The sequence below is a fragment of the Girardinichthys multiradiatus genome, chromosome 19 (assembly GCF_021462225.1).
Source record: "Girardinichthys multiradiatus isolate DD_20200921_A chromosome 19, DD_fGirMul_XY1, whole genome shotgun sequence".
Taxonomy (NCBI): domain Eukaryota; kingdom Metazoa; phylum Chordata; class Actinopteri; order Cyprinodontiformes; family Goodeidae; genus Girardinichthys; species Girardinichthys multiradiatus.
In genome coordinates this window covers 5,431,465-5,458,933 of record NC_061811.1, presented here as the reverse complement: position 1 = coordinate 5,458,933, position 27,469 = coordinate 5,431,465, and the positions used below count along the sequence as shown (strand labels likewise).

The following is a 27,469-nucleotide window of genomic DNA, read 5'->3' as shown; positions in this document are numbered from 1 at the left end:
AATAATCCTGTTTAGCTATTTGTAGAATAGCAGTTAATTTATTCTTATATTTGTTATATTTATTCTCCACCTCTAAAGATCTATACTTTATGAAATCTCTATAAAGTTTGTTCTTTTTTTTGCAGGCATTTTGCAAACCCTTTGTCATCCATGGAGCTTCTGAGTATTTGTTTTTGTGAAAGTACATTATTAATGGACAGTTTTTATCATATAATACTTTAAAGGTACTTAGAAAATTTCCATATGCTATATCAACATTATCTTCTTGCAAAACACACTCCCAGTTGTGTTTCAGTAAATCATCTTTGAAAGATATGAGTGATTCCTCTGTTCTTACTCTTTTAAAGTGTGCATTACTTTTATCCTTATTTTTTATATAGAAATTGTCACTAACAACAAAGACTGGAAGATGATCACTAATATGCTGAATAATTAATCCACTTATTGTATTATTATCTAAGATATTAGTAAATATATTATCTATTAATGTGGCACTGTTCAGTGTGATCCTGCTGGGTCTAGTGATTTTGGGAAAAAGGCTCAAACTGTACATGGTGTTAATGAACTCTTCAGTAGGTTTATGATTATTTGAGTGAAGTAGATCAATATTAAAGTCCCCACAGATGAAAAAGACCTTCTGAGATGTAGCTGTGTATGTTTGCTCAAACCATTCTCTATATATTTCTATATTGGAACCGGGAGCTCTGTAAACACAACTGACAATGACATTTTTTGACTTTTCCATATATATTTCAACGGTTATACACTCAAATACATCTTTAGTCACTCTGGTAAAGTTTTCTACTATTTTATACTTTAAGTTTTTATCAACATACACAGCTACTCCTTCTCCAGGTTTCCCTTCTCTGCTGATATAATTGAACTCATAACCTTCCAGCTCAAAGTCAGCCTCCTTCTCATGACTGATCCAGGTTTCAGAGATGGCTATGATGCTGAATGGCTGTTTAAACTGGCTCAGACAGTCTTTGATGCTGTTAAAGTTTGCATATAAACTTCTACTATTGAAATGTATGATTGAAAGCTTATTATCTACTTGAACTTCCATGTTGTATTGATCCGTTGTGTAGTAGCAGCAGTTATCAACCATATCATTAAAGAAATTGTAATCTGGATCCACAGCTTCTTCCATGTCCTGACTTTTATAATTCGTATAGCTGAATGTCTTCAGCTCCAGGTCCATTCAGTATATTCCTGATCGAAAGACTTTGTTTGTCAAGAAAACAATTTTCAAACAGTGTTTTCTGTTTACAGCTGTAGAAAGTGGTGAGGTTCCAGACAGTGTGGTCACACACCATAGATCATCATCCATATATGGAAGTCCTTCCTGTGTTAGAGGGCACGTGTCAGAAAAGTATGGTTTAAAAATACTTACTGCTAGGAAAATCAATTGGAAAATTCTTTTTCTGATTTGTTTATTATTTATGATATCAAGATTTCTCACGTTTTTGGCTATAAAATATGATAATGTTTGCTAATCCACTCATATTTAGCAGGAAATTTGTAGAGGAAATGAGGAATATGTGGAGCTAAAAATTAAAATTCAATTTCCCAACTCCTCATGTCTCTGACAGAAAGAGGCCAGGTGTTAAGAGGTAAAGTGACTGCTGGTGTCATGGCAGTCAGGTTTATTTGGGGTTTTTGTCAGTCTACGAGCCACTGCAGCTGCATGAAGCACAAATGAATGGCTCTCTTGCTGGGAATAAACCCAGCTGTTCCAGATGATAGTGTTGCTCTTATACAGGGACATCTTATTGGTGGATGTTCGGTTTGGAAGGTGACTCACACAGTGATGTATTTTAGGGCTAAAGGGGTACGCACCACAGTAGGTCCTGGTGAGGGGTTATGTAAAGCTTGGTGTTTCTGCCTGAGTAATTCATCTCTGCCTGCAGCATGCATTTGTAGAATCTGCAAAAGGGAACATTTACTGAACCACCTGCTAAGTCTTTGTGATTGCAAGTGTGTTCTGCAGAGATAACAAAGGTCTTTACATGATTAAATGGTGCATGAAGGAGATTTTACTAACTGACCATTATGTTGTCAGGCTTTCTGCTCTGCACTTACAGATACTCCCATTCAATCTAATATTAACCGCAGTTTGAATCCTTCCAAGTGAAATTAAAATACGTTGATTTTTAACATGTTGTTCTTATAGATGGCTCTGTGACAGCTTGAGACAGGCCCCCACCCCTGAACAGGATTATATGCAAATTAAATGGATGGATGGATGGATGGATGGATGGATGGGTGGATGGATGGATGGATGGGTGGATGGATGGATGAAGAGAGGACAAGAGGGAGAACATTTGTTCACAGAAGGCAATGAGTCACAACTTTTTTCATGGCTAACTGCTGCTTTTCTCTGTGATGGTGATGCATGCAGAAATTCTGATGCAGGAAACAAACATGACCCTTTCAAATTTTGCACTTGGCAGATTTACTTTTTGTTTTTTTAAATTTCATTGCCTGGATCGAGAAATATTTGTCCAATTAAACGTCTTTGGAAAATGGATGGACCATTGATTTGCCTAACAAAGCCAGGCTGCTTGACGAAATGGATAATCTGTACGTCCCTGATGAGGAGAAACATGTAAAATGCCTCTTCAATCAATTCAGTAATAATTATGTTTGGGCTTTTTCTCCCGACCAAACGGATCTGATGTGATTTCCGTTTTGCTGCACGGTGTCACCCTGGCTACAGTATGAAGTGTCTCCAGCTGGGGTTGAACAGAATATAGAAATGGCAGATTAGGAAACAGTTAGGAGCTGTCAGTGATCAGCCACAGCCTCATCCCCTTTGCTATTTCTGCCTCTCCCTCCTCTCCATCCCCTCAGAACAAACACATCAGGGGCTGGTCGCTGCTTTGGAGGCTTTACTGGTAGCATAATGCACATGTAATCTACATCTACACATTTATTATTTTATTTCACAAAATAACTTGACGTAAAATACAATAACTGTTGATTGCCAACAAAAAGAGAAATTTGTTTCCTTTAAACAATATGGTAAGGCATGAGTGAATCTTATTGGGAAGACTGGTTGCTGACAGGGCATAATAATGGTAAGAGATCAATATTAAATGGGCTCCATAATGCCACTCTCATGTGGACTGCTGATAGTACCAGTCAAGGCAAATCAAATGCAATATTTATCATAAAAGCCAGATGGATATGAAACAGTTTCAGTTGTATCTGAAATACTGATTATGATTATAGCGATGGATGAAGTGCAACGCACACACACACACACACACACACACACACACACACACACACACACACACACACATAAATGGGATGTGAACTGTAACCTACAGAAGTGTTTTTTAGCAGGACTCTTTAAATGGCCTTGCAGGTTCATAGCTTTAGTCTAAGCAAACTCTTTTCCACACAGGTGGCTGCCTTGGATCTCAAAAGATGAGACGTCTGGGTCATTGCTCAGTTGTTATATGGCAGTTTGTTATCTGAAGGCCTGACAGCATTTGTGAATGTTTCTGTGATATGAGACCGTGAAGAATAACCTAAGTTTGTTCAAATTCAGAAGCTTAAAAATGTTCCACAATTAACCATAAATAGAAATGTTGATTGTTTCAACCTTGGACATAATTTCATGGATGGATGGAATTCATGGATTTGGTACAATTTAAAACAGTAGGGGTGATATATAAAGCAGGAAATAGTTTGTTTCCACATTATACTAAAAATGTATTTAAAAATAGGGAGGGACTTAGGGGCAGGGCTGGATAAGCCTCTGCTTCTTCCTGCTCCCTTTCTAACACATTTAGTTAGTTTTGTTTTTTCCTCTGTTTGTCTTTGTTGTCCCTGTCCAGGGTGAACCCCGCCTCTCGCCCATAGACTGCTGGAGATAGGCACCAGCTTCCCCACGACCCACTATGGAATAAGCGGTAAAAAATGACTGACTGACTGACTGTCTTTGTTGTCATTTTAATTACAGTGCCTTGTGAACGTACTCGGCCACCTTGAACTGGTCAACCTTTTGCCACATTTCAGGCTTCAAACATAAAGATATAAAATTCTAATTTTTTGTGAAGAATCAACAACAAGTGGGACACAATCATGAAGTGGAATTAAATTTATTGGATGTGTCGAACTTGTTTAACAAATAAAAAACTGAAAAGTGGGGCGTGCAATATTATTCGGCCCCTTTGTTTTCAGTGCAGCAAACTCACTCCAGAAGTTCAGTGAGGATCTCTGAATGATCCAATGTTGTACCAAATGACTGATGATGATAAATAGAATCCACCTGTGTGTAATCAAGTCTCCGTATAAATGCACCTTCTCTATGACAGTCTCAGGGTTCTGTTCAAAGCGCAGAGAGCATCATGAAGACCAAGGAACACACCGGGCAGGTCCGAGACACTGTTGTGGAGACGTTTAAAGCTGGATTTGGATACAAAAAGATTTCCCAAGCTTTAAACATCCCAAGGAGCACTGTGCAAGCAATCATATTGAAATGGAAGGAGTATCAGACCACTGCAAATCTACCAAGACCCGGCCGTTCCTCTAACCTTTTATCTCGAACGAGGAGAAGACTGATCAGAGATGCAGCCAAGAGGCCCATGATCACTCTGGATGAACTGCAGAGATCTACAGCTGAGGTGGGAGAGTCTGTCCATAGGACAACAATCAGTCGTACACTGCACAAATCTGGGTTTTATGGAAGAGTGGCAAGAAGAAAGCCATTTCTCAAAGATATCCATAAAAACTCTCGTTTAAAGTTTGCCACAAGCCACCTGGGAGACACACCAAACATGTGGAAGAAGGTGCTCTGGTCAGATGAAACCAAAATCAAAGAGTTTGGCCACAATGCAAAACGATATGTTTGGTGTAAAAGCAACACAGCTCATCACCCTGAACACACCATCCCCACTGTCAAACATGGTGGTGGCAGCATCATGGTTTGGGCCTGTTTTTCGTCCGCAGGACAGGGAAGATGGTCAAAATTGATGGGAAGATGGATGGGTCCAAATACAGGAGCATTCTGGAAGAAAACCTGTTGGAGTCTGCAAGAGACCTGAGACTGGGACGGAGATTTATCTTCCAACAAGACAATGATCCAAAACATAAAGCCAAATCTACAATGAAATGGTTCACAAATAAACGTATCCAGGTGTTGGAATGGCCAAGTCAAAGTCCAGACCTGAATCCAATTGAGAATCTGTGGAAAGAGCTGAAGACTGATGTTCATGAACGCTCTCCATCCAACCTCACTGAGCTCAAGCTGTTTTGCAAGGAAGAATGGGCAAGAATTTCAGTCTCTCGATGTGAAAACTGATAGAGACAAACCCCAAGAGACTTGCAGCTGTAATTGGAGCAAAGGGTGGCGCTACAAAGTATTAAGCAAGGGGGCCGAATAATATTGTATACTTTTCAGTTTTTCATTTGTTAAAAATGTTTGACACATCCAATAAATTTCACTCCACTTCACGATTGTGTCCCACTTGTTGTTGATTCTTCACAAAACATTTGGATTTTATATCTTTATGTTTGAAGCCTGAAATGTGACAAGAGGTTGACCAGTTCAAGGGGGCCGAGTACTTTCACAAGGCACTGTAAATTGTTGAAAGATATAGTGATTACAAATTTGGTATTACAGAATGACAACTGAATGTGGAAATAATAGCAGATATGATATAATTATTATGTCCAAAGTAATTTATTGGTTTTATTTTCTATATTATTTCTGGTGCTTAGATTAAACTCATTTTTGAAGTCCGTATTTGATTGGTCCATCTGGTGGTAGATCCCTCCACTCAGCTGTTGTTGTGGGAGGAGCACTTCCTGGACTTCAGTGATGATTTAGAATATGTTTTGTGGCACTAGTAGCCTTTATTTTTGTTATTTATTCAAAGTAGGCAGACAGTAAGTGAGTTGGAGAGTGGGTAAAGACATGCAGCATAGGTCGCCAGGGTCGGGACTTGATGGATATTGAAACATCAGTACTTTTAAAGACATGGTCCATTATTGTGAGTGGTCCAGCTGTATTGGTTACATTCGCAGAAGTCACTCAAAGTACTTTACTGGAAAATTATTGGAAAGCAATGATTACTTTTCCTGAATTTGCCAGGTATTTTCCAGAAGGTACCGTGTAAGTAATAGAGAGAAGCATCTACATTCTGGGAAAGTACCTGGTAAGTTCTAGGAAAGGTATCTGGTAAGTTGTGGAAGGTAACCTAAGTTAGGAAAGTAACTAGGTAGTCCCATTAACGTTCCAGGTACCTGGCAAGTTTTGGAAAGGTATCTGGTAAGTTATGAAAGGTAACCTCTACATTTTGGGAAAATACCTGTCAGATTCTAGGAAAGCTACTAGTTAGTCCCATCAACTTTCCAGGAATTTAACCAGTAAGTTATCAGAAAATTCAAGAGACGTACCTATTAAGTTTAGGAAAGGTTCCTGGTAAGTCCCGAGAAAGTAACCTTTTAGCAAGTTCTGGAACAGTATAAGCTGTAATTTACAGTGTTACCACAGAAATAAATAAAGTTTTAACTTCCCTAAAGAGCCCTGTGGTACTCTGCACCCTTAATCTGAGAGGAAACAAAAGTCAGAACACAAGAACCTGAAAGCAAACATCAAATGTTCAAACAGAAAATGCTCTACGATTGTTTCCAGATCAATATCAACATCTTTTATGAGAAAATTTCGTCAGTCTCTGTAAACTATCTTCACAAAGAGAACATGCGGAACATACTGGTCTCAAACAAAGAATCAATAGCTGCTCGTACGTGCTTCAAACCCAGCATTATGAGTCAACACGAAGACACATGTAATTTGTGAACCAGTGCTGTTGAGGGAGCTCACTGGAAATAATTGTGCAGCTGCGCAGGGCATGAAACCAACTCATTTGTGCTTATGACCCACAACTGCTGGAAAATAGATAAATTATAGACTGAGCAGCACTTTGAGGTTAAAATTGCTCTAGAATTGCACTGCATGGAGCCCATTCAAAAATATGAGAGCATTACTGGAACGTTTATTTTCTCGATGAAGTTGAGGAAGAACCAATGCCCCAGTACATTAGTCCTTGATGAAACATTAATTTGTAAATCCACAAAAAACTATCCATGTTTTGTCCAAGGGAACTGTATTTAAAATTTAATTTGACTTGTCAGACTGTTTTACAGTAGTCAGGCTATTTCCATCTGATATGAACCAGAGAGAGCAGCAGCCTTGAAGCAGAGTTGACTCTGTTGTCTCCAAAAGTCTTTCATTTGAGCCGAGCAGTGATTTTTACTGCAGGATTTTTGCTTCTTTTTTAAATCATCATCACAGATCCTTACAGTGTTTTACTGTCTGATATACAAGTTTTATGATCTGTCGGAAATTGTATGTGATAGACCAACACACAGTATTATATAACTGTAAAGCTGACGGAAAATGATAGTTAGAATATTTTTTACAAACAAAATTCTTAAACATTGCTATTGCATTTTACTACAATGTAGGGGTCACAGCAAGTATGTTAAAGGAAACCTTCAAAACTGCATATGATGGAACACTAACACCCTGAAAACTATCTCCATGGTTAGGCATGGTGGTGGCAGCATTATGGTGTGGGGATGGTTTTCTTCATCAGAGACAGGGGAGATGGTCAAACAAAACCTGCAAGACTTGAGACTGGGCTGGAGATTCAAGAACGTTTTCTGATCTAGACACCAGATTTTTGACTGCTTTGCTCTCAGCTGCTTTTACTCCACCCAGGCCCCTCCGGCATCCACTCACATTGGTTTTTATTCCACTCGGCTGTGGTTTGATTAGTTGTATTCTACTTTCCTAAGGCTGATTTATTTTATTTGATGAGTTAGAGTTTAGCGTTCAGGTTTACACCATTAAATCACTCAGATAATTTCAAATTAAAAGCATCCAGTAAAAAAAGCAAAAAACAAACAAACGTTAACGCCCTCACTGTGCAGAAGGCTGCACACGCAACCGTGGGTTTTATTAACAGAGCGAAGGTAAAGCCCATCCGCAGCTGTTAATGTGTTTATTTATAAATAGCCTGCAGAGATGGTGATCGGAACCATGAGCTGCGCTCCAACACCTCAGGTCATGTGACCATGCAGCAGGCGCACAAAGCGCCGCTTTATAACCGCCCCTCTCCCAAACCAGCGCACAGCCAGCCTGGTTGACACTCACGGTGTCTGTCTGGATGCTATTCACCTGCAGTCATCCCCATAACAGCTACTACTGCTAATCAACTCTTACTTTTAGGCTTTTTCCCGGACTTTACACTTCTTATTCCTGCGACATGGACCACTGCGGGATAGCAAACAAATAAGGTTTGTGTTTTCCAAACTTTACGACGTGCGTCTTCTTGATCTTGATTAATGTCTTATTTCTAAAGGATCGTGTAAATCTGACTGTTAATAATTAATATCATGAGTACTGTCACCAAATGTTAACGGTTCACTGATCAGATATGCTTAATCCCTGAACTGGCCCCATGATGCCTAATTAATCCAGTGATTACTGGGAGAAACAGCTTGATGCTTAATGAGCTGTTTTAATTAATAACAATGTCCCTGTTTACTTAACAATACTTAATGCTGGGATTTTCCCCTGAGGCTACACAGGATCCACAACTGTTCAGTTTCCCACTATTGTCTGGGATGCAACTGTTATGCACTGGTTTCCCTAAAATCTCTCAGCAAATCTTTATTTTTCCCTTTGTTATTTGTTGAATGTGAAACTAGAATCATTTTAAGAAATCCTTATAATCTATTTTTATCCTTGATGGAAACCAAATATTCTTTTATTTTTGTAGATGTTCCCTCACCTGCATCTGATGCTGTTACGCAACACGCCTCTTCACCGAGCATCTCTGCAACCCTGAAGCTGGCTGCACACAGGATGGCAGGCACAGCCATGAACACGCTCACAACAGGTGTGCAGTATCTGGGCTCCAACGATGCCAGCTACGACGACCCCTCTGTCGACTCCAGGCTCGTGAAGGATGGGTTTGGCTTTCAGAATCCTCACGCTGCCTCTATTGGCAGTTCCTTCCCTGAGCTCATCCTGGGAAATAAAGAGGTAATTTACACCGCCCTGTCTCCAGCTTTCCCCACCAACATGTCAGACTTTATTCTGGGAAATGTCACCGCTGTGGAGAGGGTGAATGGTCCACAGTGTGTGGAGAACTTTGCAGATGATCTGGAGTGCTTTATGATCCTTACCCCTAGTCAGCAGCTTGCAGTTGCTATCTTAGCACTCACTCTGGGTACTTTCACTGTGCTGGAGAACTTCATGGTGCTGTGTGTGATCTTGCACTCCCAGACGCTTCGATCTCGGCCTTCTTACCACTTCATCGGCAGCCTGGCTGTGGCTGACCTGATCGGAAGCATCATATTTGTTTACAGCTTCTTGGACTTTCATGTTCTCCACAGGAAGGACAGCCCCAACATCTTCCTCTTCAAGCTGGCTGGAGTCATTGCCTCCTTCACTGCCTCTGTGGGCAGTCTGTTTCTCACTGCAATTGACCGCTACATCTCCATCCACAGGCCTGTGGCGTACAAGCGCATCGTCACAAAGACGAAGGCGGTGATTGCCTTCAGCCTGATGTGGACCATCTCCATCGTCATCTCGCTGCTGCCGCTGCTCGGCTGGAACTGCAGACGTCTGGGCTCGGTCTGCTCGGATATCTTCCCTCTAATTGATCGGAGGTACCTCATGTTCTGGATCGGAATAACGAGCATCCTGGTGTTGTTCATCATCTACGCCTACATGTTCATCCTCTGGAAATCCCACCACCACGCCGTCCGCATGCTGAGACGCAGCTCCCAGAGGAGTGTGATTGTCTACACTGCAGAAGGGGCCAAAGTGCAGACTGTGAGACCTGAGCAGGCCAGGATGGACCTCCGCTTGGCTAAAACCCTCGTCATGATCCTGGTGGCCCTCATCATCTGCTGGGGCCCGCTCCTAGCCATCATGGTGTACGACCTCTTCGGGAAGGTGAACGACTTCATTAAGACCGTGTTCGCCTTCTGTAGCATGCTCTGTCTGCTCAACTCCACTGTGAACCCTGTGATCTACGCCATGAGGAGCAAGGACCTGCGCAGGGCCTTCCGCAGCATCTGCCACATGTGGCGCGGAGGCTCCCAGGCCCTGGACAGCAGCGCTGAGAGTGACTGGCACAGCAGGAGTGTGAGGGCTGCTGTAGCAGCAGCAGCAGCAACAGGCGGGGCGGGGAAAAATGGTGGCAGACGTGGGAAAAAGCCAGTGAAAGTAGCTCAGGTTAGAGTTTCTGGAGGGACGGAGTCTTCTACAGCAGAGCCCGTATGAAGCCAAGGCTGCATCTGTACAAATGTGAAACAAATAGTGTTGTATAGTCTCTGACCCGTTAGCTTTGTTACTGCAAAATGTGCCAAAATAACATTGGAACAAAAAATGACCACATAATTTAATCTTGATAATTAGCATTTTTCTGTTGAAGGAGGATCTATGAATGCTTTGTTGCCTTTGCTCCATTTTAAAAGTGAACAGAATGTTGGCTCATTATCCTCCTTTAGTGATGTGTTGTATTTCTTTCTTTTAATATGTTTTCTTTTTATTAACATGTGATCTGATGTGAAATGTTTTTTTTTTTTCTTTTTTTTTTTTCAAATAAACACTATTTTATTTATTTATTTATTTATTTTCTTGATAATGATTTAGTATATATTTTTAAAAGGTTTTAATCTTGTAATGCATTATTCTATTGTGTCACTTTGTCATGTAACAGTATTTGCAAGCGAGGTAGTATTCGGTAAAGTGTGAATTATATCGATTTTTGTTAAAACGTTGGGTGTCCTTTTAAAATAAACTGAATATCACCTTCTGTTGATGTCTTGTCAGTTCAATGCTTTCATTGCTTGGCCTCACTGTGTTTTGTAACCTTTCAGGTGGGTGTGGCCCACAGTTTACAAACTGCAGAGCCTTTCTTTATCAGGTTGAGAGTAAAAGTGAGTCCTAATTCAGTTCAGTTTATTTGTATGGCGTCAATCGTGTCAAGGCACTTTACAAAAAAAATCTATTTTAATCCAATCATAAAAACAGATCAGTTTGACAGTTACATACAGTTTGCTCCTAGTTATCAAACAATGTGGTTAAGTTCAGTTTACTATTCTATTGGTTAAAAAGTTTTTTTATCTAAGGAAACCCAACAGACTGCATTGAGTCAGTTACTTGCAGCATTCGCTCCTCCAGGATGAGTATGTAGCAACAGTGGACAGCTGTTTGCACTGTGGTGTTGACTTTGCAGCAATCCCTCATACTGAGCATGCATCTAGTGACAGTGGAAAGAAGAACTCCCCTTTAACAGGAAGAAACCTCCAGCAGAACCAGAACCAGGCTCAGTGTGAGCGGCCATCTGCCATTACACAACTGTTAGAGATTAAAATTTATAAAACACATAAATGCATCACATTCAACAAAGCACAACAGCAAATTTAACCATGCGCTATGAAAAGCACAGCTGCATACCTGCACTCACACCTAAGGGCAAGTTAACTTAATGTGAATGAATGTCTTTGGATGGTGCGAGGAGGCTTCTTCTCGCACCTGAGGTACTTGAGAAAAACTTCACACAGAAAAAGGCTCCAGCTGCAATCAAACCAAGGTGCCACAGTTTGCTTTTTTAAATCTTGCTGCGCTCATCTTGGGTTATTATTTAGCAAACTTTTATTTTTAGGACGTTGGAGCCAGAAAATGTAGCGCTCGGACCTTACATTTAAAACTGTCAGAAGTTAGCAGATGTATTAGTAAATTAATGTTAGTTTTTTTTTTTTAAGGGTAACATTGCCCTCTTGTGGACATATTCGGGAAATCAATGTAGGTGAGCCAATCGTATTGAACAATCTTTAGCTGTATATCAATAAATTAGAAAGTCATCAAAAGTGCATTAGGTTAGTAATTTAATTTTAAAAAGTGGTTTATTGCACAAGGAGTGAAATTTCATTTTATTTTTATAAGGTTTCTGTCTTACAGCTAATCAAAACCCAAAGTTCAGTTTCTCAGAAAATTAGAACTTTACCTAAGACCAAAAAACGTCATGGAGAAGATGGCTGACCTGAAAGTTGACCTGGAGAGAGTCACTGACATTCTCCACAAGGGGAATAAGCTATTAGAGTACATTGCTATAGATACTAGCTGTTGAAATGCTGTATCCAAGCATACTAATGAATAGTTGAGTGGATGGAAAAGCTGTGCTAGAAAAAGATGCTACCAGGAAAGTTAACAGCACTTCATACTTCCTTGTGCTGAGAAGTTTGTGGAGATGCTGGTTTCATTTTCCAGCAGGACTTGGCAACTTTCTAATGACCATGCTGTCACTGTACTTGGTCAGCAACTAGCCTGCCCTAAACATCATAGAGAATCCTTAGAGCATTGTCAACAGCAACATGGGAGACACCAGAGTCAACAATGCAGATGAGCTGAAGGCCGCTATTAAAGCAATCTGTGCTTTCTGAACACCTCAGCAGAACCACAAGCCGATATCCTCCATGCCATGCTGCACTGATGCCGTAGTTCATGCAGGAGTCCCGACTCAACATATTTTTCTGTAGGTCCACATTTCTGTATTAAAAATTATTTTCTTATTGATGTAATCTTCAATTTGTTTTGAGAAACACATTAGTAGTTTTAATAGGTGTAGGCAACAAACAAAAAAAATCGACTTTCATGGTTTATTTTGTGTCTTCTAGGTGTTCATCTAACTAAACAGAACAATCCTTATCTCTGCGCCACTGACTCCTATTCATTCAAATGCATTTCTTAGCATGCAAGCATTGCAAATTGATTTGAATTTTTTTTTTTTCATTCCTTGGTGTTTAAATTACTTCAGAACATATTTTATTGTTTTCCAAAGGGTGACATCATGAAGATGAAGAAGATGAACAAAGTCTTTGGTCAATAAAACTGACATTTCCTAGGTTAAAAAAAAAAAAATCAGAAAACACTTGAATGCTTTGTTTGGTCCTCACCATAGATAACAAGTATTGCTCCAATTTAAACTTGATTCAATAAAAAGATACTTTAATCTGTAAAACTGGCAATGTGGGGTTAAAAATTCAGAAATCCATGAATATTTGCTGTGTGTGTTGAGAAGTTAAGTAAAAATTAGCATCAAAAAGAAATTGAAAAGAATTGTTGATTCATGTTTTGTGGCAGTCTTTAAAATAACATTTAATGTGTCTACACCTTTCCATGCTTAAATCTTTACTCTTTTTTATTTAAATGCATTTCTTGTCTTTAATGGGATTTTTTTTTTACCTCCTCTCCAACGTGTTATCATTTGTCTTTATGGTCCATTCCCACTTTGCAGTAATCACTACATAACCCAGAATACCCTGCTTCCGGGTTTGGCTGTGACGTCAGGAGGCGGAGACGCCGACAGCCTCGTATCAAAAGCAAGCAGCTAAGTAGCGTTAGCTCGCAGCAACGGCATCTCCAGGCCAACAGTTGGCCCACAGCTGGTTGGTCGGCACTTTAACTTCAAGAAAACAACACAACTGAGTCAACACAACTGCTCGGACCCACTTTCGCTTAAAAGGTAAAACAAATCACTTCTATTAAACGTAGAGCAGAAAGTAGTCTGGGGTCAGCAGTAGTCTAAGCTAGTGTTAGCACTGTTTTCTTTTTGATTATTGGCTTCCAGGCGAAGCTAGCGGTGGGTCGCTGCTGTTAAAGCCTTTTTACAGCACAGTGTGTTCAACACGTTTTCCTTTGGAAAAGGACAGCTCGGAGTTCACACTGATTGAAGTCGCTGTTTAAAATATCTGACCTCATTATTATTTTCCTGCATTTTTAAACCATCCTGTCTCTTTGACAGCTTCCAAGCCATGGCATGTGGAGCCACCCTAAAGAGAACCATGGATTTTGATCCGCTGATGTGCCCCGCGTCCCCTAAAAGACGGAGGTGCATCCCGGTGGCTCCATCGACTTCTTCCCCGAGGAGGTACCTCAGCATGGAGCCCTCGCCATTCGGAGAGTCGTCGTCAAGACTCAGCGCAGGTAAATGTTACCACTTCCGGCTAAATCGGCCTCCGGGATGACCAGTGTAACAGGTTAGGGAGCCCAACAGCAGGTGTCTGACTGATGAACCCTCTCCTTTGTCTTTGGATTCACCAGAACAAATCCTGAACAACATCAAACAGGAGTACAAACGTATTCAGAAGAGGAAACATCTAGATGCAGGCTACCAACAACCAGAATGCTGCTATTCTCCAGAGTCCCCTTCCCAGCTATCTATGAATGTATCCAGCATGCCAGGTTGGTGAAGGAGCGGAAAGGGTTCATTTGCAGTTTAGAGAAGTATGGTAATATTTTCCAGGTGTTTATGGAGTGTTGTTTTGCGATTTTGTTGAATATAGCAAATATTGATGCAATAATCTTAAAACTTTCCCCACTGATCGAGATGTAAACATGAATCCGAAGTATTCTAATATTTAGTCAAATATTGCATTCAAGCAGCCCATCGTGGTTAAAATATGACCATCACATTTCGATATGTTCTCATGACAGGTATTGATTTGATTTCTCCTAACAGGGACATCTTCAGGTGGGGTTTCTCCAAGCAGAAAAGAACAGCCGCTGTTTACCCTCAGACAAGTTGGAATGATCTGTGAACGCTTGCTGAAAGAAAGAGAAGACGAGGTGCGGGAGGAATATGAGGAGACAATGACTTCAAAATTGGCAGGTAGCTTCATTTTAATTAACTCAACCAACACTGTAACTTACATTTATTACACATTTTAATTTTGTAACATGCTTCAAGTGTTGTCATCAAATCGAAATCTGTAGCAGGTAAAAAAACAAACAGAAATGAAGATGATTCCTCTCTAACATCCAACACTTCTGCTGTTTAAGAGCTGTTTTTATCTGAAGAAACATTTTTTGAGCATGTATTTTCTACTTATTGTTGATCTTTAGACCAAGTCCAAAATGTTACCTTGCTGTTCAAGTGTTAACAAATACGCCTACAACCGCATCAACTGATTTGCTGCCGTTTCATTTCCAGAACAATACGACACCTTCGTGAAGTTCACACATGATCAGTTAATGCGACGATTCGGGGAGCAGCCTGCAAGCTGTGAGTTTTTCTATTTTATTTTCACATTCCTGGTTCGCTGGCACAGCGTCACTAAGACCGGCTGCCTTTCAAGTTCAAACTCACAGATCTGGTTTCTGTATTCCACTTCACCTCTTTTCTCCAGATGTTTCCTGAGTGGGGCACAGAGCCTTTGCCAGAAGACCTCCTCCTGCTGCAAGCTGTCATGTGATCTGTCAAAGAAAAGTTCTCATCCTAAGAGATTTAATTTAGCTAGTTTAAATGAAACTTTTCTGACTGTGCCATATATCCGTCATTGGGCGAAGGTTTATGTGAAGCGGTTGTCGGCACTCGTGTGAGCAACCAGGTGCTTCCTGGTGTAAATTAATGGACCCTATCTCTACGAGTGGCCTGTTATCCCAGCTGTACGTGGCGCTACAGTTATCTCACTTTTTGTATCGATTCCCAGCATTCCAGGCTTCGTCTGTTATTTCTGTTACATGTAAATACACTGAGGCGCTGCAGAGTTTTACAAGGTTTGCTGGTCAATCTGTAAGGAAGTGAAACAGGTTGGATGGTGTGGTTCTGTGCCATGTCCCTCATTCATTGCTTTTTAAATTAAACAGAGTCGGAAACTGCTTTTTTGTCCCCCTCCTACTTGCGTCTGTATTTATTTTTGAATTTCTTTTTCCCAGCTGGTATTAGTTTGCAACCAATGTACTTTGGTGGATTAAAAAAAACAATAAATCGAGAGCTGAGAAACATTGCTTGTGGAAATTTCTGAAAAGTTTGCCCCAATCCAGCTTGCTGCAGTTTTTTGGGTCACGTTTAAATATTTTCGATCAAACGTTTTGATAATAGATAAAGAAACTCTGAAAACACAAACATGGCCCTTTGTGAAACCTTATCTGCTCCTCCTAGTTAAATCATGAGTTAACTGTCATTAAACATGTTGTGGTTCAGTTTCACTATCCACACCTAGACTTGATTATCTGACCTGCTTGAAAAAACACTTAAATAGAACCTGTCTGATAACATGAAATAGGTTTAAAAGGTCTCCACACATCATCCCAATCTAAAAGTCCACAACAGATTCCTTAAGCTTTGGGAATCCAGTGAACCACAGTGAAGAACCTTCCCAGGAGTCACCAAACTACCAAAAGAAAACTCATCCATGAGGTCACAGAAGAACTGAGAACATATTAAGCTCTGCAGGCCTCACTGCCTTGGTTGAGGTCAGAATTCATGACTCAACAATAACAGACTGGAAAAAAAATGGCCTCCATGAGAAAGTTCCAAGACCAGAACCACTGCTGACCCAAAAAAAAAAAACACTGACATCTTGATCATCCTCAAGACTTCTGGGAAAATTTTCTGTGGACTGATGAGTAAAGTGAAATTTTCTGGAAGGTGTGTGTCCTCTTACAGCTGCCAAAAAAAAAAAAAAAACTTTTCTAAACCACAGTGGAGGTGGTGTGATGGTTTGAGCTGGACAATGAAACCATGAAGTCTGCTCTACCAGACAATCCTGAAGGAGAACGTCCGACCACCACTTTGTGACCTTAAGCACAATCGGGCAATAATTCAAAGCATAGAACCAAGTCCGACTTTTGAGTGACTCAAAAACTAATTTAAGGGTTATAGAGTGGCCTAGTCAAAGTGTGGACTTAAATCTGATACAGGAGCGGTGGCTTGACCTTAAACAGGTCTTTTAAAAGTGGTCCAACATTCCTTGTTGCCTCCAAGGGTGGAACAATCGGTTATCAATTTTTCATATGAGCCCAGGTTGGTTTGGATAAATGTTTTCACCTGAATGGAAAGCTGCTTTTTATATTTAATCAGCTTATTTTTGATGTTAAAATCTGTTTAAGTTTGCAAAAAACAAATCAACAATAAAAGACATTTGGGTGCAGGTAAATACTTCACAGCACAGTATCACAAAAGTTCATTTAGACTGACAAAAAAATGCAACTGTTAGAAACAGACCCAAAATGTCCATGAGAGCAAAATAACAGCAGAACTCGATCAGCAGCCTCCCCAGGTGAGTCGGGCCACATGATCCGTCTTCTTCCTGGTTGCTTTGACGAAACCCAGGAATTCCAGCTCTGACACGGCACGGATAAAACGAGCGCTGAGGGACAAGTTCAGGAATAAAACCTAGGACGTTAATACAAGTATGTGTTTTGTTAAGAGCTGCAACATTTTCCAGAAGCCAACATGATTTGATTGTGTCTGTAAACAAATGTGCAGCAGTTTGACTTATTCCCTGTTGTAATTTCCTTCTAGTCATCTATGATGCAGGCAGGTCAGTTCAGCACCAATCCATCCATCTATTGTCTACACCTGCTTGTCTTTGCAGCCTGGTGCCTATCTCCAGCACTCATTGGGGAAGAGGCGGAGTAGACCCTGGACAGGTTGCCATTTATCACAAGGCAACACAGAAGAGAATCATGCGCACACACGTCACACCTAAGGGTATTTTAGAGAAACCAATTAACCTAAATCATGTTTCTGGACTGTGGTAGGAAGCCGGAGTACCCGGAGAGAATCCACGCATGCACAGGGAGATATACCCCATGCAGGAAAACTCCTGGCCCAATTCAAACCCAACTCCTTCACCTGAGTGAAGTTGAGGGGCCAACTTGACTCAGGTAGGATCTTCTTGCTGCAAGGCACCAGTCCTACCCACTGCCACACCGTGCAGCCCACTTCAGCATCTTACTGGTTTTTCCATATGAACAGTTCACAATTTCAAACACCTTCTTGGGAAACGTTTTACAGTCAGAACAAAGATTACGTTATTCGGAACCCTGACGAAATTGTTCGGAGTTGGCAGCATCATGCTGAGGGGTTGCTCTGCCATCAACGAATTGGCGGGAATAATAAAGACTGAGCACCACCTCCAGATTGTTGAGCTTCAACTCAAATCAGATTGCTGGTTGAAACTTGGACACATTCTTGGACCTGTTCCTACAGGACGATGGGAAACAGATCCAAAACTGGTTCCAGAACAGAGAAAGGCGGCAGACATTTAGGTTATGGGATGGCACCACCCTCAGTCCTACTGAAAATGTGACCAACCAACGAAAATTAACTTTGCCCATTCTCATGTGTAGAGCGGTAAAAATATCCAGCCAGAATTACGCTACCAGCTGCTCTAAAGTTCTTGGTTCAGGTGAAATTTGCTGGAGACATTTAACCAAATATTATTGTGGGGGTATGTATATATTTGATGCCTGCATCGATGTTTTTTTTTAACTTTGTGGATTAAATTTATAAAAAAAACTCAAAGCTTGATTTACATAAATTACTGAAGCTGTGTGTAGTGTGATTCCCTCCATTTCTGCACAGACTACATTTAAATAAAAGATTCTCAGTCATTTTTAAAGTTGGCAGTTAGAAAGAGCTAAAATGTGGTTCTTTGGATCGGTTTATAAAAAGATACTGTTTGACTTCATCCACCTTCCCACAGCCATCTGAATCTGGATTAGAACCCTCTGCAGCAGAAACAACAGTGGAGTAGGCCTGGAAAAAAGCACAAACAAATACAGATGTTCCTTCATGTGAGGATCCAGGTCAGCCAGGGCCAGGGTCTGATCTTTCAATCAGTAACCTGATAATCGGATCAATAAAGCTTTCTACAGACAGACCGTCTCAGAACAATAGCAATGCAAAGTCGAAAGGTGCTGTTTGTGTTGGGAGCCAAAGGAAATATTATCGAACCATTCCTATCGGTTCCTCCAAACACATGCTTTGACCCAAATAGATCACATGCAGAGAGCTCGTCATGATTTAGCTGCAAACTCACCTCTAGCCAGTCGTAGAGGTTGATCAGCCTGCCACACTCCAGGTGCAGCTTGTATGCAACACAGATGTCTGGAGCCGCATTCGACACCGTCCCGTCCTCCGTCTTCAAGCTGTCATTCTAGGGAAAAACAAACCCAGACTGCCAGATGAGAGGGACCTGAGGTACATCAACACCTCCGGTTTCACTTTTCAACCGGTTTTTTTTTCTCCTGATCGCTTTAAAATGTCCTCACAGGAGCCTTTAGGTCTAGCCATTAAAACTTCTCATCGCTGCAGGTGGCTTCCCAGAATTTCTAAAATAGGTTTGTTTTTATGAACACGATGGTATTAGTTTCCCTCATAATGATGAGCATATTTTGATCATTTAGAATGTCAGAATATTTTCTAAATAATCCATGATTAATCATGAACCTTGAATGTGAAACTGTCTTGTTATTAATAGGAATAATAACATGTTTGAAAATGATCCAATATGCCCAGTATCATTTAATTACTTCCTTTAACAGCATTTTTCTGTCAAAGCCAACCGGTTCCAAATGCAAAGTGAAGATACACTACGACATCCAATGAACTGGACCAGAACCGACAGTCTAAGAGTGAACTTCAGGCCAGCATTTCCCCATTAGCTGAGTTGGGAGACGGTTCCCCCGTGGGATCCACATTAGCAGAAGTCTAGTCAGATTCGTGAGTAATAAAACAGGCTGATTTCACGCCACAGTAAACCGCTTAATTCTGGTCCACCAGAACCACCAGGACCGAGTCTGAACCCATCCTCCTGTCTTTCTCCTCTGAGACTAAAATTAGACCACATTACCCCTTTCTTTATCTTTGCTTTTTCTTCTGCCTAATGAAATCATTACTAAATGGATCTGACTCTGATTTCTTCTTATCTTAGATGAAGTATTATGTTAAGTAAAGTTGAGGTTAAGTTGTGATCTGTTTAAAGAGAAATCTCCTTGCTTCTTTTAATTATAATTAAATCCTCTCAATGCGAAAGTCAAGAATTCAGCCTTCAAATTGATTTTGAGGTTATGAGACTGCTCAAAAACTTTAACATAATTCCCAATCAAAACTCGTAGAGAACATACCTGAATGTAGCTGTAGGGGTTGCTGAGTGCAGCCTGAATGGAGGTGCGAGGTGTTGCGTTCAGGTGGCGCCTCACGGTGGCAGAGGAAGTGTAGTAGCACACTTCATACAGGGGCTTGGACTCTGGCGGCGACAGATGATTTCTGGATGAACACCGTTGGACAAAAATCAGCCTTCTGTTTTGTTGTTTTTGGTAATGTCTAATGTTTGTGTGGACCAAAAATTATTTCATTTTTCTTACTTGACTAAACTGTCAACAAACTCCACGGCTTCATTTCTGAGAATCTCAAAGGGACTCGTTCTCTTGGACCTCCGGGACTCGTTCATCTCTAGCAGCATCTACACACACAGAGTTTCCTCATTCAAATCAGCTTGACAGAACTGAACACCGTTTCTTTGATAAAGGTGCAGCTACCTTCTGCAGCTGGAACAGATCCGTTTTCTTTTGAAGATTTCTGACTGGAGCGGTGAGGTTTTCCTCCACACCGGGGGCCACTTCAGCAGCAGCTGTTCCAACAACAGCAACTTTAAAAAGCTCAGTTCTTAAGTGAAGTGTATCAGAGACAGAAGACACGTACCTGAATAAAAAAAGTAACTATTTTCACAGCTTACCGTCCAGCAGCTTCAATTTGGCAAGTAGCTCCTCCAGTTGGACAAGAGCGTTCTTCATCTTCTTTGACCTGACCGGCTGCAGAACCTCTGCACACGTCTGAAGCAAAGAAATCAGCTCATCTTTGGCCAGCATCCTGAGGGAGAAACACATGGGTTATCACCAGGGCTGCACAATATATCACAAATATATCGTCATCAAGATATCTTCACATCACAAAAGGCTTGTTCGGAGTAGAATGATTGTTGGCTAAAATCTTCCAAGTGTTATGAAAGTGCCTGTTTCATAACCGTTATAAACTCGTTATAACTGACTGGCACATTGGATTAGCAAGTGAGTCAAGAGGTGCAACAATCTGTAGTTGTGCAGGTGTATCTCAGTGAAGTAGAATTTCATCAAAAACTTCATTTAATTTAGTAACTTGGTTCAAATAGTGAAACTTTTAAAAGGTATGCGTTTATTTCTGTCAAGTTTTATGATTACTGTCGCTTCTCAGAAAACTTTCAACTTACATCAGACAAATAAAAAGAGTTTTACTGTAGAAATGGACCACATAACCTTGAGGAAAACTGCTGCCTTGATAACTGTCCTGCAGACAGCCATTGGCCCCGTCCACAAGGGGGAGCCACAAAAGCTGGCCTTTTCACAAGGTGCTGTGTGCATGCATATTACCGGAAAGTTTAGTGGAAGGAAAAGGTGTGGAAGAAAATGATGCACAAGCAACAGGGATAATTGCAGCCCGGAGAAGATTGTAAAGCAAAGTGCTTTCAAGAGGTTAGAGGTGATCCACAAGGGGTGGATTATAACTGGAGTTGGAGCTTCAAGAGTTAGCACATGCAGACATATCCCGGATGTGGACCATCATATTTCTGATGTTACGTTTTTTCTATTCCAGAGACGGTATCAGACGTGTCTCACGGGGGCTAAGCAGAGAAAGGATTGGACTGCTGCTCAGTGCTCCAGAGTCCTTTTTTTTTCCAGATGAAAGTAACTTCTGCACTTTATTTACAAATCAAGGTCCCAGAGTGGGAGAAGCACAGAGTGCCAGTTGTTTTAGGTCCCGTGTGAGGTTTCTACAGATAGTGATGATTTTGGGAGCCATGTTATCTGTTGTTGTTGGTCCACTGGGTTTTCAAGTCCAAAGTCAGTGCAGCCATTAGAGGACTTCTTGCTTACTGATTACCAAAATTACCAAGAATGAACATTAAAAATAAATCACTCTGTAAGTAATGAATACCTTTTTGACTTCTATTACTAAAATAAATGAACTTTTCAATGATATCCACGTTGTATCCTGTATTTATTTCCACCAGGAGACAAAAACCCTCGGAATATGCCCGGCTTTGGCGCCATCTAGTGGTAAAATAAATAGAAACAAAACGGCAGCGGTGGAAGACAACAGAACAAAAACACAGAGGAAGTTCATTCACTTGTCAACAATGAGCTGAATCTTTGAGCCTTACTTTAAAAGCATCATGGCTGACTGGTAATCTTCACTCTCCCACACATTCTTCTCCAGACAAATCAAATGGAGCTCTCTGATCTGGAACACAGAGCGACACAACGTTGCATGGAGACAGAAGGGACTCCGGTACACCGGCAACCAAAAAGCTTCTTTGTACCAAACAGTTCAGATGCAGCTGATGAAGGAGTGAAAACATGCCTGTTTGCCCAGAGGATAACGAGGTAACGAGGAGGTCAGACAGTGGAGACAACGCAGGATGGGATAATAGTTCTTGTGGTATTTATGAAGATCCTTTATCAGTTTCTGACACACATCCTGAAAACAAAAAAGATTGTTAAATAATCTCTGCAATAACTAATCCCTGGGTTTGATAAGGAAATATTGCAAGAAAATCACCTTCAAATGAGCGTCGTCTGTCATTAGATTGTCCTGTTCTTCTTGCTCCTTCAGATACCTGCAATAAACAAGCATGGAACAGCTGTGCTAACAATGAAAATATAAAACACTACAAAATAGGAAACCGGGTAATAAACTCTTAAATCACAAAGAAACAAAGATTCCAATAAATAAAATAAAGCCATTCAGCAAAGAAGATCCGTCCAAAGGTAAAAAAAAAAAAAAAAGGTTCCTGCACCTCTTGAATGACGGCAGCTGCCTGATCCGCTCCAAGTCGGCGGGACCGAGCTGCCGCACATTAAGCTGAGCCTCATTCGTCCTGCAGCACAGTGAGCTGAGAGGCTGGGAGTGGAAGTGCTCCAGCAGGGCCAGCTGCACAGAGCGGGGCCAGAAATTCAGCCTGCCATGTTTGTACATCCAAGCTACACATCTTTAAAGAAATGATTAGAACCATTAGATCCGTACCTGAAGACCCTTTATGAAGTTTCTGACTGAGAAATCGTGGTACAGGAAGATGCTGACCAGCACCTGCATCACTTTCCCGCTGAGCTTAAATGGAAAGGAGGACGTCAGGATCAGCTGCATGGAAACAGGATTAATCTGTAAATCATGGGAAGAACTTGACCAAGCATGCACTGCACAAATCCTTCCTTCACTGGAGAGTGGCAAGAAGAAAGCCATAAGAAGTCCCGTTCGCAGGTCACAAAAAGCCATGTAGGGAACACCTTCTACCAGGGGGCGCAGCAAACATGTGGAAGAAGGTGCTCTGGTCTGAGATCAAAACTGAACCTGCATGCAAAATGTCACATGGGGCAGAAAGCCAACACTGCACATCACCCTGAACACAGCATCCACGTGCTAAAAAATGGTGGTGGCAACATCATGCTGTGAAGATGCTTTCCTTCGGGAGTGACAGGGAAGCCTGTCAGAGTTGATGGAAAGATGGATGAAGCTAAACACAGAATGATCCTGTAATGCCTGGTTATGAAATATTCCAGCCGTGTGTGGTTTGTAAAGAGAGATCTAGTCTGCTCGGGAGGACGTCGGGACCGCTCTGACTTCAAATCAGGAATATTGAACATGTTGGATTGTCTTGGCCAGTTGAACGTGACGTGTAGCCAATCAGAAAGTGAGGTGACAGAAACACGAAATACTCTGAACTCACATTTGATCTCGAGAGGGTTAGGGAGATTTCCTGTCTGACATCCGAATGCTTGTGAGTGAAATCTGTTAGTGTGCGGTATGTTGTGTTGCAGTGTGGCTGGACACCACACACCGTGGGACCGAACCTGTTATATCTACGATTTTTTTAAATCTTGCAGCGTGAACCTGGCAAAAAAAAACCCTGATGAGACTGGGGTCGAGGTTGACCTACAGCAGGACAATGACCCTAGACATCTAGCTTTACTTACACAGAATGGCTTCGATCAAATCATATTCATGTTAGAATGGCCCAGTCAAAGTCCTGACCTAAACCCAGCAGAGTATCTGAGCTAACACTTCAAAATTGATGTTCACAGATGCTTTCCATCAATCTGACCAAGCTTGAGCCACTTTGTAACTTAAAACTGGAAACAGGGTGAAAGTACCTGGTCGATGACGGTGGCGAGGTGCTCCCTGCAGGACAGGGACTGGAAGAGCTCGACGCAGAGCAGCGAGGACACGGAGTGAGGCAGCACGTGCTGGACGGCGCTGGGCGACGTGGCGATCCCGAAGATGAACATCAGCGGGAGGCGTTGAATGTACCGACTGTGGGAAAGAATTGACAGCACTGTTTTCCTCCCTCTGAGATGAAGAGTGAGATTCACACCCTCGCCTTTTAGTCGTTAACTACCTGCAGATCAGAATGAAGTCCTGAAGAACTCTTGGGTTAAAAGCTTCCAGATCTTTGAAAATGATCACAACAGGAGGCTGCTGATGCTGCCCACCAACAACGGAGGAGCTGCGCTTCTTTCCAGGAGTCCTACAGCTGGACTTCTGACAAACAAACAACATTCACCATGAGTACTCCGTTAAGCCAAAACCACTCACTTCACAACATGAACACTCGTGCTCTGTGCCCTTGCCTTTGTTTTTGAGATGTACCAGTCACAGAGAGCAGTAAGAGAGCAGTGAACGCTCTTTTGGAGCTCAGGATCGGTCTGCTGAAGCTCCTCCTCTTCTTCATCGCCCACAGCCACAACAGTACCCATCAGTCTCTCAAGGACCCGTTTCAGCAGATGTTTCAAGGCTGAAATGATCAAACAGAACAAACCATAATGTACAAATGTTTGCTGTAGAATCTGAATAAACAGACTGTCTTGAGAGTTTTAACACGTTACCTCCACAATCTTTGGCCTGTAAGGACGCCACGAGAGGCGTGACAGAATGCCTGAGCAGGTCAGACAGACTCTGGAAGGTCATGTCATGGTCTGGGATGTTCACACCTACAGTGGACACCAAAGGGAGGTCACACAATGCTGGATTTATTAGAAACAGCTGATCACTACTGACATACCCAGCACAAGCGCAGCAGTGGGAATCTCACTGGCCTTCATCTGTGATGCCCAGTCGCTGTGATCACGGGTGGAGGAGGACTTCCTGGTAAACTCCAGCAAGCTGTCCAAAATGTTTCTGTTGAGCTCTTCCTGCAAAGCCTGTAACAGAATTCACAGCCTGTTAAAAACATCAATACGCAAAATAAAAAAATCTCTCCTTTAATATTCTTCCTGCGACTTTCGGGAACCACGTGATACAAAATGTCCGAAGCCATTTGCAATTTAGTGCAGTTTTTCCATGACTGTCCCATTTTACTGTCCATCTTCCCATCATTTCCAGCCCACTTCCCTGTCTCTGTGGAAGGAAAGCATTCCCACAGCATGATGCTGCCACCACCATGTTCCGCTACGAGGATGGCTTGTTCAGGATCTCATCTGACCAGAGAACCTTCTTTTGCTGTGTGCTCTGCGTGGCTAAATGGACCTTTTATGGGTGTCTTCCATAAAGGCCAGATTGCAGAGTGTACCACTAATAGTCGTCCTGTCAACCAATTCTCCTCCAGAGTAACCATTTATCTCGACTGCTCTTCTGACTAATGCTCTCCTTGCCGTCTCGGTCAGTTTAGGTGGACAGCCTTGACTTGGCTGCATTGCAGTTGAGCCATTCTCAGAAGATCTCAGAACAGAGCTCAGTCAGATGTTGGCCTTCACAGATTTATATGCATATATAATGAGACTAAATCAGAAACCAGTGGACTCCATCTGCTCAGCTTCAGATCATTTCTGAAGGCAACTGGCTGCACTGGAATTTATTTCTGGGTCTCCAAGTAGAGAGGGCTGAATGTACACGCTTGTCACTCTTCAAATATTTTTATTTTAAAACCAGGTATTATTTTTTTTCTCCTTTCAAATTAAGGTTTATGTCCTGGGAATCAGTCATCGGTTCTCACCTCTGTCTCCATTTTGACTTTGTTCCACAGATCCAAACAGATCTTGAAGCGCACTTCGCTGCTCTCGGAACCTTCAGAACCATGGGTGAAGTACCTTTCTGTGCACAAACGACTCAAGATTAGACCAAAAACAAAGAACGGATCGCTCGGTAGGTTTGATGACAGGCTTTACTATCTTACCCAGACCCACAGTCATCTTCTTCTTCTTTTTGGCACTGGGTTTAAAAACGAAGCAGCCCTTGATGGAGGAAGTCACAGAAACGACGTCAGTTTATTACAAACATTTATTAATAAACGTCTCCTGAATGACAGAAACGTTGTTACCCTTGAGAAAGAAGACGTCGCCATTGTTGGATTAAGGAGCAGCACAGCCTCTCAGCTAGCGGGCTACACGCTTTCAGATGTTTTTAAAACCCCGGCACTTTCTGCGTGACGTAGCGTCGACTTCCCGCCAATATGACGTAAGAGGAAGAGGTTGGTGTTTTTAGTAACACGTGGCTTCGTCGTATCTCTCTCTCTCTCTATATATATATATATATATATACTGCTCTAAAAATAAAGGGAACACTTAAACAACACAATATAACTCCAAGTAAATCAAACCTCTGTGAAATCAAACTGTCCACTTAGGAAGCAACACTGATTAACAATCAATTTTCACATGTTAACAAATAAATGTGTGTTTAACTCTTCGGATGTCATTTTTTGTTATTGGGAGGTTGTGAGACTTTCTCGGCCAAATGTTGGGCGGCCAGATGACTCTGACACGTGTTGATGCGTTGTTTTTGTCTATCATCGGTGGTAGCCTGTGTTCCTGCTATCCCGTTTGAATGATCAGGAAGATTTTCTTCCTTTTTACAGCATGAAGGATGAAAACAAAAATGTGTTTTTTCTAACTGCTTCTCAACCAGTTCAGCTTCTCCTTCCTTTTTCTGTTTTGCAGAACAGGGCTGTTTAGTTAATCAGATTTTATTTCCTCAGAAAGTGAGGTGACAGAAACACGAAATACTCTGAACTCACATTTGATCTCGAGAGGGTTAGGGAGATTTCCTGTCTGACATCCGAATGCTTGTGAGTGAAATCTGTTAGTGTGCGGTATGTTGTGTTGCAGTGTGGCTGGACACCACACACCGTGGGACCAAACCTGTTATATCTACGATTTTTTTAAATCTTGCAGCGTGAACCTGGCAAAAAAAAAAACCCTGATGAGACTGGGGTCGAGGTTGACCTACAGCAGGACAATGACCCTAGACATCCAGCTTTACTTACACAGAATGGCTTCGATCAAATCATATTCATGTTAGAATGGCCCAGTCAAAGTCCTGACCTAAACCCAGCAGAGTATCTGAGCTAACACTTCAAAATTGATGTTCACAGATGCTTTCCATCAATCTGACCAAGCTTGAGCCACTTGTTGTTCAAATGAAAAAGACAACAGGGGGAAATCTTTTATTAACAAGACTCACTCAATAAAGGAGTGGTTCTGCAGGTGGGGACCACAGACCACTTCTCAGTACCGATTCTTTCTGGCTGATGTTTTGGTCACTTTTGAATGTTGGTGGTGCTTTCACACTCGTGGTAGCATGAGACGGACTCTACAACCCACACAAGTGGCTCA

At 41.6% G+C, this 27,469-nt stretch overlaps 3 protein-coding genes across 3 annotated transcripts; 2 read left to right on the top strand and 1 right to left on the bottom strand.

The window, feature by feature from the left end:
• Positions 1 to 8,086: 8,086 nt before the first annotated feature.
• On the top strand, positions 8,087 to 11,052 carry LOC124855730 (cannabinoid receptor type 1B-like). The gene is made up of 2 exons (XM_047345770.1): positions 8,087 to 8,316; positions 8,802 to 11,052. The coding sequence occupies exon 2, from the start codon at positions 8,888 to 8,890 to the stop codon at positions 10,313 to 10,315; it is 1,428 nt and encodes a 475-aa protein (XP_047201726.1). The 5' UTR covers positions 8,087 to 8,316; positions 8,802 to 8,887; the 3' UTR covers positions 10,316 to 11,052.
• Positions 11,053 to 13,401: 2,349 nt separating this feature from the next.
• On the top strand, positions 13,402 to 15,697 carry LOC124855928 (akirin-2-like). The gene is made up of 6 exons (XM_047346084.1): positions 13,402 to 13,562; positions 13,842 to 14,023; positions 14,141 to 14,281; positions 14,559 to 14,708; positions 15,030 to 15,101; positions 15,226 to 15,697. The coding sequence occupies exons 2-6, from the start codon at positions 13,852 to 13,854 to the stop codon at positions 15,234 to 15,236; spliced, it is 546 nt and encodes a 181-aa protein (XP_047202040.1). The 5' UTR covers positions 13,402 to 13,562; positions 13,842 to 13,851; the 3' UTR covers positions 15,237 to 15,697.
• A 1,176-nt stretch (positions 15,698 to 16,873) lies between these two features.
• orc3 (origin recognition complex, subunit 3) lies at positions 16,874 to 26,313 on the bottom strand. The gene is made up of 20 exons (XM_047346085.1): positions 26,176 to 26,313; positions 26,032 to 26,089; positions 25,852 to 25,949; positions 24,922 to 25,060; positions 24,746 to 24,850; positions 24,491 to 24,654; positions 24,259 to 24,401; positions 24,014 to 24,173; positions 22,890 to 23,003; positions 22,663 to 22,796; positions 22,425 to 22,482; positions 22,227 to 22,343; positions 22,027 to 22,106; positions 20,566 to 20,699; positions 20,369 to 20,460; positions 20,195 to 20,292; positions 19,955 to 20,096; positions 18,868 to 18,984; positions 18,505 to 18,584; positions 16,874 to 17,190 (listed from the first exon to the last, which is right to left on the bottom strand). The coding sequence occupies exons 1-20, from the start codon at positions 26,197 to 26,199 to the stop codon at positions 17,085 to 17,087; spliced, it is 2,163 nt and encodes a 720-aa protein (XP_047202041.1). The 5' UTR covers positions 26,200 to 26,313; the 3' UTR covers positions 16,874 to 17,084.
• Between the last annotated feature and the right edge of the window lie 1,156 nt (positions 26,314 to 27,469).